The 15,849-nt window shown below is 43.3% G+C and overlaps 1 protein-coding gene across 3 annotated transcripts in view; it reads right to left on the reverse strand.

Annotated features, from left to right (window-relative positions):
• Positions 1–12,027: 12,027 nt before the first annotated feature.
• The window catches only part of LOC115260194 (uncharacterized), a 300,226-nt gene continuing 296,404 nt past the window's right edge, over positions 12,028–15,849 (reverse strand). For all 3 annotated transcript variants that reach the window (XM_029861109.2, XM_062844163.1, XM_029861110.2), the window contains one exon: positions 12,028–15,789. In XM_029861109.2, coding sequence (XP_029716969.1) covers positions 13,702–15,789 — 2,088 coding nt within the window. In that variant the 3' untranslated portion in view covers positions 12,028–13,701. The remainder of the gene's footprint in view (positions 15,790–15,849) is intronic.

Raw genomic sequence — 15,849 nt, forward strand, 5'->3', positions numbered from 1 at the left:
TGGCGTGGTGGACCTTCTTTTCCGTGATACTCGTGGGATTAAAACATTACTTCCAAAAATAAAAATCAAAATGTAGATGCAAGTAGTAGTGGTGCGGTCATCCCCTTCGCAAGGAGCTGGTTAATGAGGTCTCCGGCAAGGAGAAGCGATGAGCTAGACTCGAGAAGCTGCGTAGTACGTAGCTCAAGCATGGAAACTCCAGTCCACTCCACGGCAAGCCAGCCGGTGAAGATAATGGATGGAGCGTGGCTGCTGAGGGCCGTCAGTCATGAGAACAAAGGACGACTCACAATAGAAGAGGCTGAGCGGCAGCTTGGCAAAATCATCGATTTTGCGTCCACTAAGTCGAATATAAGCAAGGACCTGAAAACGGTCTTGAATCAACATCGGGAGTCGATGGATAAAGCCAAGCAGGAGCACGCGGTACTCGCGATGTTGACTGCAGCAGCGGCGGAACCTGTGAAGGAGAAAGTGTCAAAGTTTACCCAAACGGAGGCCTTCTCTTTTGCAGGTAGTCCGAGTAAGGTGGCTGATGCGAATGCTCGTGACAAGCGGGCTAGGCAACCGTCAGGTGAGGAGATGTCCGGCGGCGCCCGCAAAGCCAAGCGTATTATTACCCCAAAGGTCGGCAACAATGCCGGAAAGTCGCACCCCAGCTCCTTGGACTAAGGTTGAGCGGAAGAAAAGGAAGACGAAACCGCCGGTAGGAGGGCAGGACGCCAAGCCAAGGTGCAGAAGAGAAGTTGCCAAGCGCGAGAAAGGCGACGCGCTCATCTAGTACTTGGACTCGTCAACTGGATACAGTACTGGATACTCGTCAAGTACTTGGACGTCTTGAAGACGATGCGAAGCGACGCCAAGCTCGAGGGTGTGGGAGCCGACGTATTAGACGTACTCGTACGGGCGAGATGATCCTGGAGCTGAAGCGCGATAAGGAGCGCAAGGGTGCCGCCTACAAGAGGTTGGCGGAAGAGGTCCTTGGTGAAGGAGTAGAGTTGAGGGCTCTCACACAGGAGGCGACTCTTAAGGTCAAAGACTTATACGAGGTCACCGAAGTGGAAGAGCTTGTCACGGCACTGCGGCAACAGTGCCAGGTGGCCACGGCAGCCGTCCGGCTACGGAAAGGCCCGGCAGGGACACAGGTAGCATTCATACAGCTACCCGTGGCAGACGCAAATAGGTCCGTTAAACTAGGAAAGCTTAAGGTGTACTGGTCAGTATGCCAACTGACCTTGCACAAACCACCAGGGAGGTTTACTCCAAATGTCTGGAACGTCTGGGAAATTTGTGAGAAACAAGCATCCAACGGGAGGTCCAAGGTGCTCGAACTTCAGAACAGCCGTAGCTGACAAATCACAGTGCATGTAACGCAACTGAACCTGAACCACTGTGACGCTGCTGGAGCAACTGCTTTGTCAGGCAGTTTCTGAGTGGGGACGGATATCGTGATCATAGCAGACCCGTACCTTGCCCTCGACGGCAACGGCAATTGGGTCGCGGATGGGTCCGGGAAAATGGCGGCGATATGGACGACGCGTACCCCGTCCAGGAGTTGGTGTGTACTACCTATGAGGGCTTCGTTTTCGCAAAGTAAACGGGGTCTTTTTTTGTAGCTGCTATGTTTCTCCGCGGTGGTCGATCGAGCAGTTCATGTGGATGCTGGATTGTATGAATAGCAGGTGACTTCAATGCCTGGGTCGTGGGATAGGAAAGCCGTTTCACGAACCAGCGTGGTCAGATCCTACTAGAGGCACAGGGGTCATCTTGTACCGACTTTTCGAACCGCTCTAAGCAGAATACCCTCTTCGAATGAGTGTAATCAGTTTCGTACCTTTTAATTCCGCCCTATGTTGCTTATCCTTTGACAGATACGCGTATTTCGACTACCACTTGTAATCTTCCTCAGTGTCAGTTATCCACTGACATAACTGACACTGAGGAAGATTACAAGTGGTAGTCGAAATACGCGTATCTGTCAAAGGATAAGCAACATACACGGAAAAACGAAAGTACCCAAAAGTGAGTTCATTCCACCCAACTTCGAGGTTGCGTGCGGGAAGCCAATTTTGAGTTGCTGGAGTCGATGTTTAGGTAGGTAGTTTGCATTTAGGCGTATACGGCCAAAGTACCTAAAGTCAAGGTTCTTTTTACTCAACCGTCAGTTAAAATTACTCAACTTTCGGTACTGTGCCACTTACTCAATTTTGGCTTCCCGCATCGAACTCTCAAAGTTGGGTTGTTTTGCTATTCACTCTCTGACAACAATAAAGAGAGCGAATGAAACAGGATGCAAAAAAGAACTCAAAAGTGAGTTTAAAAATACTCAAATTTGGGTTTTCTTGTTTTTCAGTGTAGGGCGGAATTAAAAGATACGAAACTGATTACACTCACTGGGGTCATGCTTGACATCGATCTTGCTAATGAAGGCACTACAGGTATCTTAACCCTTTGGAGCCGGAGGGGTCAATACGACCCCGGCGATGAAACCGAACATAAGAAACAAATACGAGGCCAGCGAAGTTGTTGCTACGAAGGCAAAACAATCCGGCTCCAAAGGGTTACGGAGCCGATCATCGACGTTACTTTTTGTCGTTCTGACCTACTTCGAACTGGAGTAAGTACAGGGGATGGCCAAAATGTTTGGGATAGGCAACTTTTTTTCTCTCACAAAAAAAATCAACATGCTGTAACTTTTCATAGAGTGCATCAAAAAATCTAAAATTTTGACTGATTGTCAACCTATTATATGTGCATCATTGGTATAAATTTGGGCTTGATTGATTAATTTTTCGCGAAGTTAGAACCGTTTGGGTAAAACACTATTATTTAGACAACTAATTTTTGAACTGTCATATTTCGGAAACCAGTGAACCGAATTGAATGATTTTTTTAACGTTTATCAACAACATATTGATACTTAAGACGACATTATAAAATGTAATATTTTCTCACGGCCAATTAAGTTATACCGGATTGAAGTTTTTACCCATATAGAGGAAAATAAGTCAAATTTACAATACCACACAAAAATTACTAAATGCGTTCTTCCTTGATTCTAAATAGGCTCTAATATATCTGATTAGAGATAACTTGAGAACAGAAGTGGAAAATCTTTGGATATCAACACTAAAATTTATTGACATTGATGTAAAAAAATACATTTTTTCGAGAAAAACCCAAAAAGTGTCAATCCATGATTACTTTTTTCAACGTTTAAAAAGTACCTATGTTTTAATCGTTTGTGAAGCATTTGCATATTGTTAGTGTACGTTCAAAATTTCATTCAATTCGGTTCACTGGTTTCCGAGATATGACACCTCAAAAATTCGGTTCTAACTTTGCGAAATATTAATCAATCGAGCCCAAATTTGTACCAATGATGCACACATAATAGGTTGACAAACATTCAAAATTTGAGATTTTTTGATGCGCTCTATGAAAAGTTATAGCTTGTTGAACTTTTTTGTGAGAGAAAAAAAAGTTGCCTATCCCAAACATTTTGGCCATCCCCTGTGTATGCTGCCTCAACTCACAGCGACCACGGCCACGTACACTTACAGCCACTGCAATACAGCAGTACAGCCAGTCGCTACTTTTGCGACGAAGGTGCATGTTCTGCGGAAGTTGATAATGACAAGATTGTCAGAAGGAAGAAACGTTCCTGAACATTTGGCGAATATGACGACGTTGATCAACAAGCTGAATGCGATGGGTGAAAACTTTAAGGACCACTGGATTGCCGCAATGATTCTCGCAAGTCTGCCGAAGTCCTACGATGTTCTTGTGACCACGCTGGAAGGTCGTCCTGAGGAAGAGCTAACACTCGAGTACGTGAATGGGAAGCTGCTGGACGACTGGCGTCGGAGAACGGATGGAGACGAATCTGGCGAGATGGCGTTTAGGACTGCGACTGGTGGCAAACCGAAGTTCCGTGAAGCAACGAAGAGAGTGTGTCACTATTGCTAGGAAGAAGGTCATTTCCGGAGAGACTGTAAGCTGTTGCAAGGTAAGAAAGCTGAGCCGAAGAAGGGTATTGTACGTTTAGCACTAAATTGATTTCCGAAAAAACTTCATTGACTTCCGCTGCCTTTCCTATGCGTTAAACATTCCGTCGGAAGTAGTGCGCTGTATAGCAAACCAGATTTACTGTACAGCGCACTACTTCCGACGTTATGTTTAACGCATAGGAAAGGCAGCGGAAGTCAATGAAGTTTTTTCGGAAATCAATTTAGTGCTAAACGCACAATAATCACCGCGTGATTTTAGCCGCTACTGCATCGTGTACTTGTTGAAACACAAGGAGGAAGCTTTGCAGATGATAGAAGAGTACGTTAGCATGATAAGGAACCAGCATGGGTGCAAGCCGAAGATATTACGTTCGGACGGAGGCGAATTCTGTAGCAATAATATGAAGCGGATTTTGGCTGACCACGGAATTATCCACCAGATTACTGTACCGTATTTTCCACAGCAGAACGGAAAAGCTGAAAGGAAAAATCGTTATTTGAACGAGATGCTGAGATGTCTTCTGGCTGAGTCAGGACTGCCAAAGCGATATTGGGGTGAAGCAGTGATCATCGCCAATTACCTACAGAACCTGTGGCAACGAATTTCGCTGACATGAACGATCCGGTTGAAAGAAGCATTGGACGCACCAGAAGCAGTCGAATGGCAGGCCGCCATGCTAGATGAACTCGAATCACATCGCGGAAACGGTACCTACATGGGATATGGTTCGACTTAGAGGGTCTTGCCCGGGATTTCCCGGGACAAAAATCCCGGGAAATCCCGGGATTCAAAAAATCCCGAATCCCGGCATATTTTTCCGAAATTCCCGGGATTTCCCGAAAATTTAAAGATGGCAATAGTGTTTTCTACTAAAATATAACTGCTCACCCTAATTCTTTTAATCAATATTTTCATTTTTGCATTACATTGGCAGATGCAATTGCCACATGGACTTTTCGACAGAATGTCGAAGTATTAATTCTTAGGATTTATTCAGTCTATGTTTAGGTTGTTCTGGTAATATATAGTCCTAGAATTTAGGGCCGTTATCTTGCAACATTTTTCGTAGTACCTAACACCATTACTGACAGATTTCTTTAGAAAATCTTATGTAAGATGAAGCTAGATTTCTGATTCAGAAGTACTACATACATTTTTTAGATGTCCCTGGAGACATCTCTTAATCTGTTGATGTATTCAAGTTTTGATCGGTTACTTGAAGCATTTCCTAGAAAAATACGACAAATTGACCGAATAATTTTTGGTGGTATCATTCGCAGACATTTTGAGGGCTCATAAGTCATGAAAATTGGTGAAAAGTTTCAAAAGGAACTTATATAAGACTTTATAACGTAATCTCTGGAATGTACCGTGAAGTTATTTTTGATGGAATTCCGCAAGAAAAGGGACTTTCAATGTCTGGGCATGAGTCAATAGAGAATTTTGAAGTTAAAATTTTCAAGAAAGTTCTAGATTTTTTTCAACCTCTCAGATTGAAATATCATCGTGTTTACCACATGAATGTATTTTTTTTTGCAAAGAAAGTATTCAATTTATAACTGTTAAACACTTGAGATGCACAGTATTTCCTACAATTATGTACAATTGTGGTAATTTATTAAACATTCTCTATAAAAAACATCAGAAGAGACTGCCGAAGGTTATGATTTTGTCAATAAGCCAAAAATATATCAGTGGAGTTTCTAGATTGAATTCTCGAAGTCATTTTAAAACCAAAAACCTCCTGGTGGATTATTGGCGTCCCTTATGTATTCATTGAAAGAATTTTTGAGGAATTTACAAAACATTTTTATAGCAACCTCAAAAAGCTGCCAATAAAAAAAATTCAAATCACTTTTCCAAGCCTTTTCATCAAAATTCAGCCAGAGAAATTCTTAAATTAATTTCCAGAAAAAAAAAAAACAAGGAGAGACCTTGTGGGTCTTATTAATAATTTCTTTCGGAATTCTGTTGAGTCTTAACTTATAGTTTTCTTTCAGAATGTACAGATAATAAGCATAGATTTGAAAGAATCCGACGATAGCTTTTCTTGTAATTCCACTTCCATCTAGAACTTTTTCACGTCTTACATGCCTACATGTCTCAAGGTTATTTCGGCTTTCTTAAGAAACTTTATAAGTTCTACTAGTTCTGTTAAAAAACTTCAATCAGACAAACGTAACTTAATAGTCAAAGATAACTTACCCCAAAAGAAAACGTATACTTAATTATAATTTTTCACACATTCTAGTCATTTAATTTTGGATTGAAAAGGTGGCTAAGAATATTATTATACTCATACTAAAACCAAGCCACCCCCACCCTCCTCTGAAAATATTCCAGCTATGCCAATGTCCAAATCTTCATTTTTTAAAAGGAAAAATATTGAACGTTTTTGTTGTCGAAAAACATGTTTTAGAATTCATGCCATACATTTTTTTCTTCGGTTTTTGGAAAATTTATTTTTTCCCGGGATCCCGGGAAATCCCGGGATTTGAAAAATAAAAATCCCGAATCCCGGGATTTTTTTCGGTCCGGGAAACAAGACCCTCTAGTTCGACTTCCAAAAAGGAGGCAAGTGCATCGGATGCAAATGGCTTCGGAGAAAACTTAATGCTGCCGGAGAAGTCACGAAGTTTAAGGCCCGTTTAGTTGCCCAGGGTTTCACCCAACGATATGGCGAGAATTACCAAGAAATATTTGCCCCTGTGATGAAGAGGGCGTGGCAAGCAAACGGAAGTTGATACTCAAGCAACTTGATGTTAAGACCGCATATTTATATGGTGAGTTGCAAGAAGAAATTTACATGCGGCAACCGCCTGGACACGTCGTGAAAGTCCAAGAGCATCTGGTTTACATATTGGGGAGGAGTATATATGACCTTGAGCAATCTGCAAGATGTTGGAATCAGGCTGCGTAATGTCCTGATCAAAATCGGCTTCCATCAGAGCAAGACGGGTTCCTGTTTGTTTATCAAGACCATCATCCTCGTTGTATATATGGATGGTATACTCATTGGAGCGGAAACCGAAGCTGAAATTCAAGTTGTTCACGATCATTTGAAAAAGTTCTTCAAGTTATAATCGACCTCGGAGGTTTGTCGTATTTTCTCGGATTGGAAGTTTAACGGAACGAAGGAAACTACAGTTTAACGTTGAAACGATACACCGAGAAGCTAGCAGAGAAATTTGGAATGAAAAAACGCCAAAGGTGCAAGGACCCCCATGGAGACTGGATACATCAAAACTACGGAAGGAATCCAAGCCTTGGAAAGCAGCAACAACTATCGAAGCTTGATTGGAGCTATTCTCTACGTAGCAACTAACGCTCGACCGGATATTGCGGCATGTGCATCGATTCTTGGGAGGAAAGTATCATCACCAACCGAAGCAGACTGTGGACAGCCGCTAAACGAGTGGTTCGATATCTACTGGCTACCAAAGACTTGAAGCTGCATTATGGGAGACCGCAAGAGCTATCCGTTTATTCCGATGCTGTTTTTGCAGGAGATGTTGCAACCCACAAATCTACTACCGTTTTCCTGTTCTTGTATGGAGGAGGTGCTATTCAATGGACAAGCAGATTGCAGAATAGTGTCACTCTATCATCCATGGAATCTAAATATGTGGCATTAAGTGAAGCTTGTCAAGAAATAATTTGAATGAAAAATTTGCTAAACGATTTTGGAGAACAACAAGATTCACCCACCACAGTCATGGAGGACAATCAAAGTTGTTTAAATTTGGTTCAATTTGGACTAGTCGGAGATCAGAACATATTGAAACGAAACAACATTATGTCAAGGAACTAAAGGAACGCAACATCATCAAATTGAAGTATTGTCCATCAGAAGAAATAGTTGTAGATGCTTTGACCAAACCGCTTGATGCCGTAAAGTTGAAGAAGTTCGCTTCTAATACCCCGGACAGACATGTGATACGAGTGTGATTCCTGTACAACGGTACGCAGTGTCAAGAAATTTCTAACAAGACTTGCTTTAGTGGAGAGATTTATCATTGTGGCACTCATTTCAAGCACAATTGGGTTTTTAAATTTTGTAAAATGTATTGATTTTTTGATTTTATACAAAAGAGCCACCTTTTTCTGAGCCTCTGATTTTTTTTTCAAATTTTTAGGACTTTATTTTGGTACCAAAAATCAATTTCAAAGAGATTTATAGAAATCACCTTTTGACAGCTGGGCAACTGCTTGACAGCTGTGCCCAGTACAAAATGCGACGAGGGGTGATTCGACAAATCGCTCTCATACAAACTTCAAATTGATTTTAAATAAGTTCCCAGACACCGAAAATCATGAAAATTTGGATTTCGGCTCAGTTTGGAATGCAGATTCAGAATATGCAATAATCTCAATACCGTTAAAGAAGCCAATTTAACAGTGATTCCTGTATCACATGTGTGTCATAAGTATAAGATGGGACTGTTCTAGTTTGAAGATCATCTCGTTGAGGAGGAGGAGTATGGATCATTGCACGAATTTATACTGGCCTGTTTACTCTCACACGAAATTTGACGTTTGAGAGGTGTCGGCACCGCTCAAACGTCAGATTTTCTGTGAGAGTAAGCAGGACAGCATAAATTCGTGCAGTGGACCATTGAGTTATGCGAAGCAACGAAACGATCGTAGAAAGCTGTGACTCCTTAGTAACTAACTTGTTAGGAAAAATAACAAGTGTTCTCATTCTCACTCAAACCACTGTGAAATGCAGACGTTATTTTTCATTACATCAACGACCTGACAACTCTCAGGTCATTTTGACAAATGTAACATGAGCATGAAAAGGACGGCAACAAGATCGATAAAGTGGAATATATGATCCGTCTTTTAGCCTAGTTTGGTGTTTGAAAGGAATCTCTCAAGAAACTTCTTGACCGATTCCTGACAGAAACTTTCCACGATGACTGCCATTTGAACTGTCATTTCTTCGCAACTGAGTACTGTGATCGAAGAAAAACGGTTTCTTGGGCATGCATAAAGATAGGCCGAAAAATTCCTTCAGAACTGCAAACAACCCTTTTTCGTGCAAGTGTGTGGTCTATCAAAATGACCTGAGAAATGTCAAACATTTTCATGACTAGCCTTGTTGGTGTAATGAAGTAAAAAAGTTACTAAATATATTTTTGTAATTTCTCATCGTAATACCGTCTACCCCCGTTGGTTTGACCTCATCTAATCTGAACACTTTTTAATTTGAACCCCTCTAATCTGCACATCGTTCAAACTAGTAATGGTTCGAACGTCATTCTGCTCATGGAACGGGGTGAAACGGAACGCAGAATCAAAACAAAACAGCGAAAAGCGTTACCACCAGTGTTTTTCGATGCCCACAGGGTTACTAGAAGTTCAAATTAAAAAATGAACCCCGTTGGTTTGCATGAGGTGTCGTTCAAACCAACGGGGGTAGACGGTAGGCTGTTTTACCTCACGCAAATCTGACAGGAAAAGGCCTAATTCCCCACACCAAATAAACAGTGCTGTAATGGTTCATTACAGCACTGATTTGCGTTGCGTAATGAACCATTACAGCACTGTTTTCAGGTTTCATCAACTTCTTGATGCGTTCTGGACGCAGTTTTGAAAATTGGGACAACTACACAGTATAACCTGCTATGATCAGATTTTCTTAAACCAGGCTATGGAAATCAGTGTGCAATTTGATGGGATAATTTCGTTAAAACTAACCACTAACCGCAATTTATGAAATTGCAAAAAACGTTGTACACAACTCGGTGCAGAACTCGATTTTTACTGCACTCGTCGTAATTATCCAACTCGGCAAGCCTCGTTGAATAAATGTACGACTCATGCTGTAAAAATCTTCATTCTGCACCTTGTTGCGTAAACTACTATTACTCAAACCGTATACCTACTCTGTCCAAGAGGTTCGAAGAGATATTCGTGACGTGAAAGTTACGCTTCATCAACTGGAGTTCAAGCAGATCGATAAGACGGCATCAAACGCGTGGCAGTTATGGAGTGAGCTCATCTCGAAAACAGAAAATTTCATGGTGCCCATCCAGGGCTAGCGACGAAGAGCTATCGGCGGTGAATATTGCACAAAGACATGAGAGATCGCTGTATGTAGCGAAATCAAGTCAAGACACGATCGTCAAGACATATCGTGGTTGGCAGCTCAGCGTCGTTAATGTTGCCAAACTTGTAGCTTAACAGCTTGCTAAAAAGCACAACATGGTCTGCAGATTTGTACCCTACTACAAATAGGGTAAACAGGTATAATATGCCCCCCCTAAGCAGAAATGGCAATATATCTGAAACTGGCGCCTTATTCCATCTGTTGTTCACTGCAAATCGTTGTTACTAATGTTAGTGAAGTATTGCATGCGAACTTTGACTTTGCAGAGCTTTGAAACGTTTTTTGAAAACGTTCCAAAATTTGCCTTTTCAAAACAAACGGGGCAATACGCCCCATCAAAAGAAAAACGTCCAGCCCCGTGATAAAACTGTCCCAGGGGATAATTCCACCACATGCTTATCCTAGGAGGGTCTTTCAACAAGTGTTTAACTGCATAAAAGTTGCAAAGTAACACAAGTGAACAGAACTAGCTTCGTTTACAATGAAGTCAGTTCACAAGAGGTAAAATATTACGCCAAAAGCCTCGATTTCAGACTTTTTGATATTTTTATTGCTTTTCTGTACCAATCCACTAACGGACCAGCTTGGTAGCAATAATTCTTCAATATTTGAGATTTCTAATCGATCACGCGTGCGAAAAGCGCTTGAATCGCTAGAAAATGAAGAGGGGCGTTTTGCCCCGGTGGGGCGCATTATACCCTTTTACCCTACTAACCATACCCAGGTCTGGAAAATACTTACATAAAGCTGTACTAGAATTGTGAAATGATTACGAACGTCCTTATCGGCTCGATTGTCTTCAGAAGGACGAATAGCCCTGATCGACATCGCTGCGCCGTTAGATCAAAATGTCCAATCAACGTTCTTCGGCAAGATAATAAAGTACCACCACGACCTGGCGGAGGAGCTCAAAAAGAATTTATTGACTCTAAGACAAGATTGACGCACCTCCAACGGCTGAGAGCTGCCCTGGCCACGTCCTTGTGACAGTTGAGGGATGGAAATGGAAGATTAGTTGGACACCTATGAAATGTATGCAGAGACCTCTACGTCCTCTCAGGCCTAGGTGTAGGGAATTTGGGTACTGTTAGTGGAAGAGTTAAGCGTGTCCCGGCCATCCAGCAGCAATATCAACAAAAATTACAGGCAAATATAACGAAAACGAATTCCGGCGCCCTGATGGGAATAAGGTAAACTCCCATAATAATAGCGAATAATCCAGAGATCAATTTACAAGCACATTTCGAGGCAAAATTTGTAAAACCAGCCGTTTCTCAATTCGACCGACCATAATCTTCTTCTTCTTTATTTTGAGTGCTCTTTTGGGAACAAAAGAACGAAAAATGGCGCAGCGATCTAACGCCAGTTAATCTTCGTTTACTTTCTGTGAGCACGCCGCGAACACGACCAAACGTGTCGATCGCTGCAGTCGTACTACGGCCATAATCAAAACAACGCGGAGCAAGCAAAACGCGTGAAAGTTTCGAAAACGCAGCCGCTCGCGCGCACAGCCTGCTACGATCCGTCTTCATTCCTTCTATTACATTTATAGATTTTTTCGTTCTTCAAAAACCACTTAATTTCCTAAATGTATTATGAACATCATTTCTCGTGCTTTTGAATGCAAAATTTACGTAACTTTTTTCCAACTGACAAGCTCATAAGACATTTTGTCAGTTTATCGAAATTTTCTGAAAAAAAATACGACATGCAAGGGTGTTTCTTGTGATATCCTGAATTGACTGATGGTGAAGTTTTAAAACTTGCAATTATTGCGAATCACTATGAATCAATGGCAATCACGAAATCACATGCAATTGAGACAGTTGGATGCATCGAACACAGAGGTGCAGAGAGTAGCGAAAAGGGATGCTGGTGATATATGTAAGAGACAACGAAGCTGGTCGTTTGTTTTGTTTTTTTTTTTGTTTCGTTTTTTTTATGTTTGCTTTATACAAATAATGAACATCTAGGTCCGTTTATTCATATGTACTTGAGTTTTGTTACGCAGTTTTCTGTTTTGATTTCCGTGTTGTTAACTAACCATCGAGATTATTTGTTTTTGATTTTTGGGATTCGGTTTTGTTCTGTTTTTGTTTTGTTTTGTGAAGTGAGAGTATGGTTCAGATCTAGGACAGTAGACAGGAATGGAAAGGAAGTGTACATAAAGAGTTGGAAGCATTTACAGAGGAAACTAACAAGGTGAGAATGTTTTTAAGTTTTTTGATTTGATTTTTTTTCATATTATGAAACAATGTAGATTAGAACAGTTGAAGAAGCTTTAGAACAATAATAATAACTAACTAAGCTTAATTAACTTTCCTAACGAAACCTTCCTAAACTTCTCCTGTCGCAGAATTTGTTCCCTATAGGTACAAGTCGCTCCACGCAACTCGAAATTCACTTTTGTTGGATTCAATCTTCTCCCGTTTTCCACTAGACATGGGGCGCGGTGTTCAAACCTTTCCGGGGGTGATCTCCTATTCAAGAATTGTATGTTATAAAGTTCATTGTACAAATATTTGTAGCTCCCTAAGTAAAAACCAGCTTAAATGTTCTGATAACTTTTCCTCCATATTTGTACTTAACGAAAAACCTTAAACACTCTTAAAACAAGACCCTCCTTATTGAAGCGAGAGAACGCACCCAAACCACCTTGCGCTAGTAGTTTACCTAAACTGAAAATTATTGAACATTTAACTGCTAAGTGGCTTTCGCTTTCGGTTTTTACACGTTTGTATTTGTGTTAACGACTGCTGCTTCCTAGTGTGAGTGAACGCGAAAAAGAAAGAAGAATAACTGCGCGCGGTTCGTTGTCGAAATTAACTTGTTTCCCGTGTTATTACCATCGGCTCTGCTTCCGGTTTCCGGTATGAGTGAGTGAGTGTCTGTGTGTGAGTGAAATCTTTCGAGTTTAACAACAACGGCGGCCTACTGTGTGTGTGTTTTGATTTGAGTGTCTGCTTGTTTGTGTGAGTGTGAGTAACAATAAATACGGATGGATCGCGCGAGCGCGTCCATCTTGTTCTTTTTCTTTAACTTCTAAAAGAAAATTAGCTTTTTGTGAGTTTTTGAAATGATTCGATAGAAACATGAACTAAACTGAGAACGCAATAGAATTCATGTGATTTTTCTTCGATACGCTTCTACTAGTTACTAATACAGCTAACAAATCTCTTTGTTCGCTTTTCTCTCTCTTTTGACGATAAGAATTTTCCTCTCATAAAACATATAGATAAATATACATCTTTCTCTAGTTTCGAATGTCCAATTTGGGAAGAATCGGATGATTACCTTACTTTCTTATAGCCTTACCGAGTGTAAGATGTGAAAATGCGCGTAAATCGAAATGTGTGTGTGTGTACAACGAGAAATATTTTTAAGTCTTATCACATTTGCCCTATATGTATATGCATCGGAAGGGGGGTGTTCCCGCAGAAAAGGGGTTCACTGGGATATCCATACCTTCGTATTATGTACACTCGCACGCGCACCAATAAGAGTCTCCTGCTGTAATCTCCTTTAAAGCTAAGAAAAAAGTCGCACGTCTTCATCTCCCTCTCCTGCTTCTCCTCCTCCTACAACTTCTTCTCCCAGATGACCAGATGGGCATCGGTTGAATTAGTCTGCCCTAGGCCGGCCAGGGACGTGACCGAAGCGGTCCGTTGATGGTGATGATTCTGTGGAGAGCTGGTAGCCGACTTTCCACCATCCAGCGGGCCGGTTCGCTCCCAGATATGCCTCCAGTTGACGTACCCTCGGCCACCGGTCAGCGTCAGTATGGTCCTCCGGGCGGCACTTGCACCATCTCCACCTACTCCACCACCGGCTCCGTTGACTGCCGACCCGCCGTTCATCGACTGGTGCTTCTTCCGCTTGGTCGTATTGGTTGACGCCACCGGAGTCGTCGGGAACTTGTCCAGGTCAACCACCGACAAGGATTCTTTGGTCACCGTCGGAACCGCATCCAGGGCCGACGGTTTTAGGTGCGTAGCTACCTCGTTCTCGTTGATGTTATCCAGATCGGAGTTGTTCATCTTGTGACTAGCGCTTGAGCTGTTACGCGAGACGTTCTTACTTCCGGCTCCGCTGCGACCTCCCACATTCTCGTCACTTCCGGACGAGGTGTAGACGCTGGACGATCGCGACTCCATCGACCAGTTCGACAGGTCCAGCGATCGCGGTCGGCTGACCTTCATCCGCAGTCTCCGATCGAGGGTGGAAACCTTCGCCGGGATCGCCGCAATGTCCGGATCACTTCTTCGCAGGTAGTCATAGCTCGGGTCCAAGATGTTCCGATCTTCCTGATTTTCTAGGTCTTCCTTAACGAAGATTAGATCTCCGTACAGACCGTAGACGTCACATCCCTGATCGGAGTACTGTGAGGACGAGGACAGTGTCGAGTGGATCGACGGCGAGAATGCACCGCTGCTGGTTCGTAGATTCCGCGGCAGGGTCTTGGCCATCCGTCCGGAATCCATCGGAGCCGGCTTCTTCCGCCTCAAGATCACCGGACTGGAGCAAATCTGTTCCTTCAACGCCGTCGCTGCTTCCTTCTGTTTTTCTTGATCTCCTTGTTTCTCCGCCGCCGCTTCCGTTTCCTTGGACTCAACCTTCACTTCCGCTGCGACATCCACCCCCTTCAAGGTCTGATACGACCTCGTAACCAAGGGCAACAGGAACGTTACCGGGCCCAAGTGGGCGTGGTACGAGATGTTCACACCTCCGCTCACGATCGGAACACCCTCTAGCCTTGGCAGCGGAATGGTCAGCGTGATCCCTACGTTGGTACCCACCCATAACATACCCTTGGCGGCCATTAGGGCCGTCACCTGAATCGAAGAGTTGGACTCCCGCGAGGGATTCTGATGCGACGAAGTCACCCTCAGCACATTAGACGCGATGTTGATGTCCTGCAGATGCTTGAACGTCTCCGTGTGATACAGACAGATGATGCTGGAGTTCTTCAACGAAATCCACAAACCTATTCCCGAGTGTGCCAACAGGTTCACGTTAGCGCTCACGTTCGCCGAGTTCGTGTGCTTAATGTGGAAGTTCTTGTCCACCTCGTTGGTCCGGCCGTTAATCACATGGACGTACTTACCGGCCGCGAAGTACACACTGCTGTTGATCGCCAGCAGGCTCGTGATCGGCTCACTCTGCACCGCCAAGATCTTCGGACTGTTCAAACTCCAGATGCCGGCTTCGGTCTTGCTGAACACCAGCACACTCCCATTGGTCAACCCCACGTAGACCCTCTCGTTGAAGTACAATATCTGACTAGGAACTCCCGGCAGCGACAGGTTCACCAGCTGTTCGTCGTTGATCGGATAGCTGGCCGAGTAGATCAGCACCCGGTGGTTGTTGGTACCCATCCAGATCGAGTCCGACCCGACGTCATCCCCGGTGATCAGTCCGCCCTCCTTCACGTACTCCATACAGGTCACGATCGACTCGGTCAGACTGAATCGGGCTACCTCGCCGAAACCCCCGTTGCTGTGGTGCTGGGCGCTGTTGTGCGCCAGGATCGTCACGTGGCTGTTGATCTTGTCCGTCGAGCAGATCCACAGCGTGTTGGAGTGCTTGGAGCGCTTCCGAGCCGACGGTTTCAACCGATACGCCCCCGAAGATGCCAGGTTGGATGAGAAGTAACATCCGCAGCAGACCTGTGAGAGAGTTGGGGAAGAGACGGTTCGAGAATGGTATAGAGGAGGCGACCATTAAAT

The sequence above is a fragment of the Aedes albopictus genome, chromosome 1 (assembly GCF_035046485.1).
Source record: "Aedes albopictus strain Foshan chromosome 1, AalbF5, whole genome shotgun sequence".
Taxonomy (NCBI): domain Eukaryota; kingdom Metazoa; phylum Arthropoda; class Insecta; order Diptera; family Culicidae; genus Aedes; species Aedes albopictus.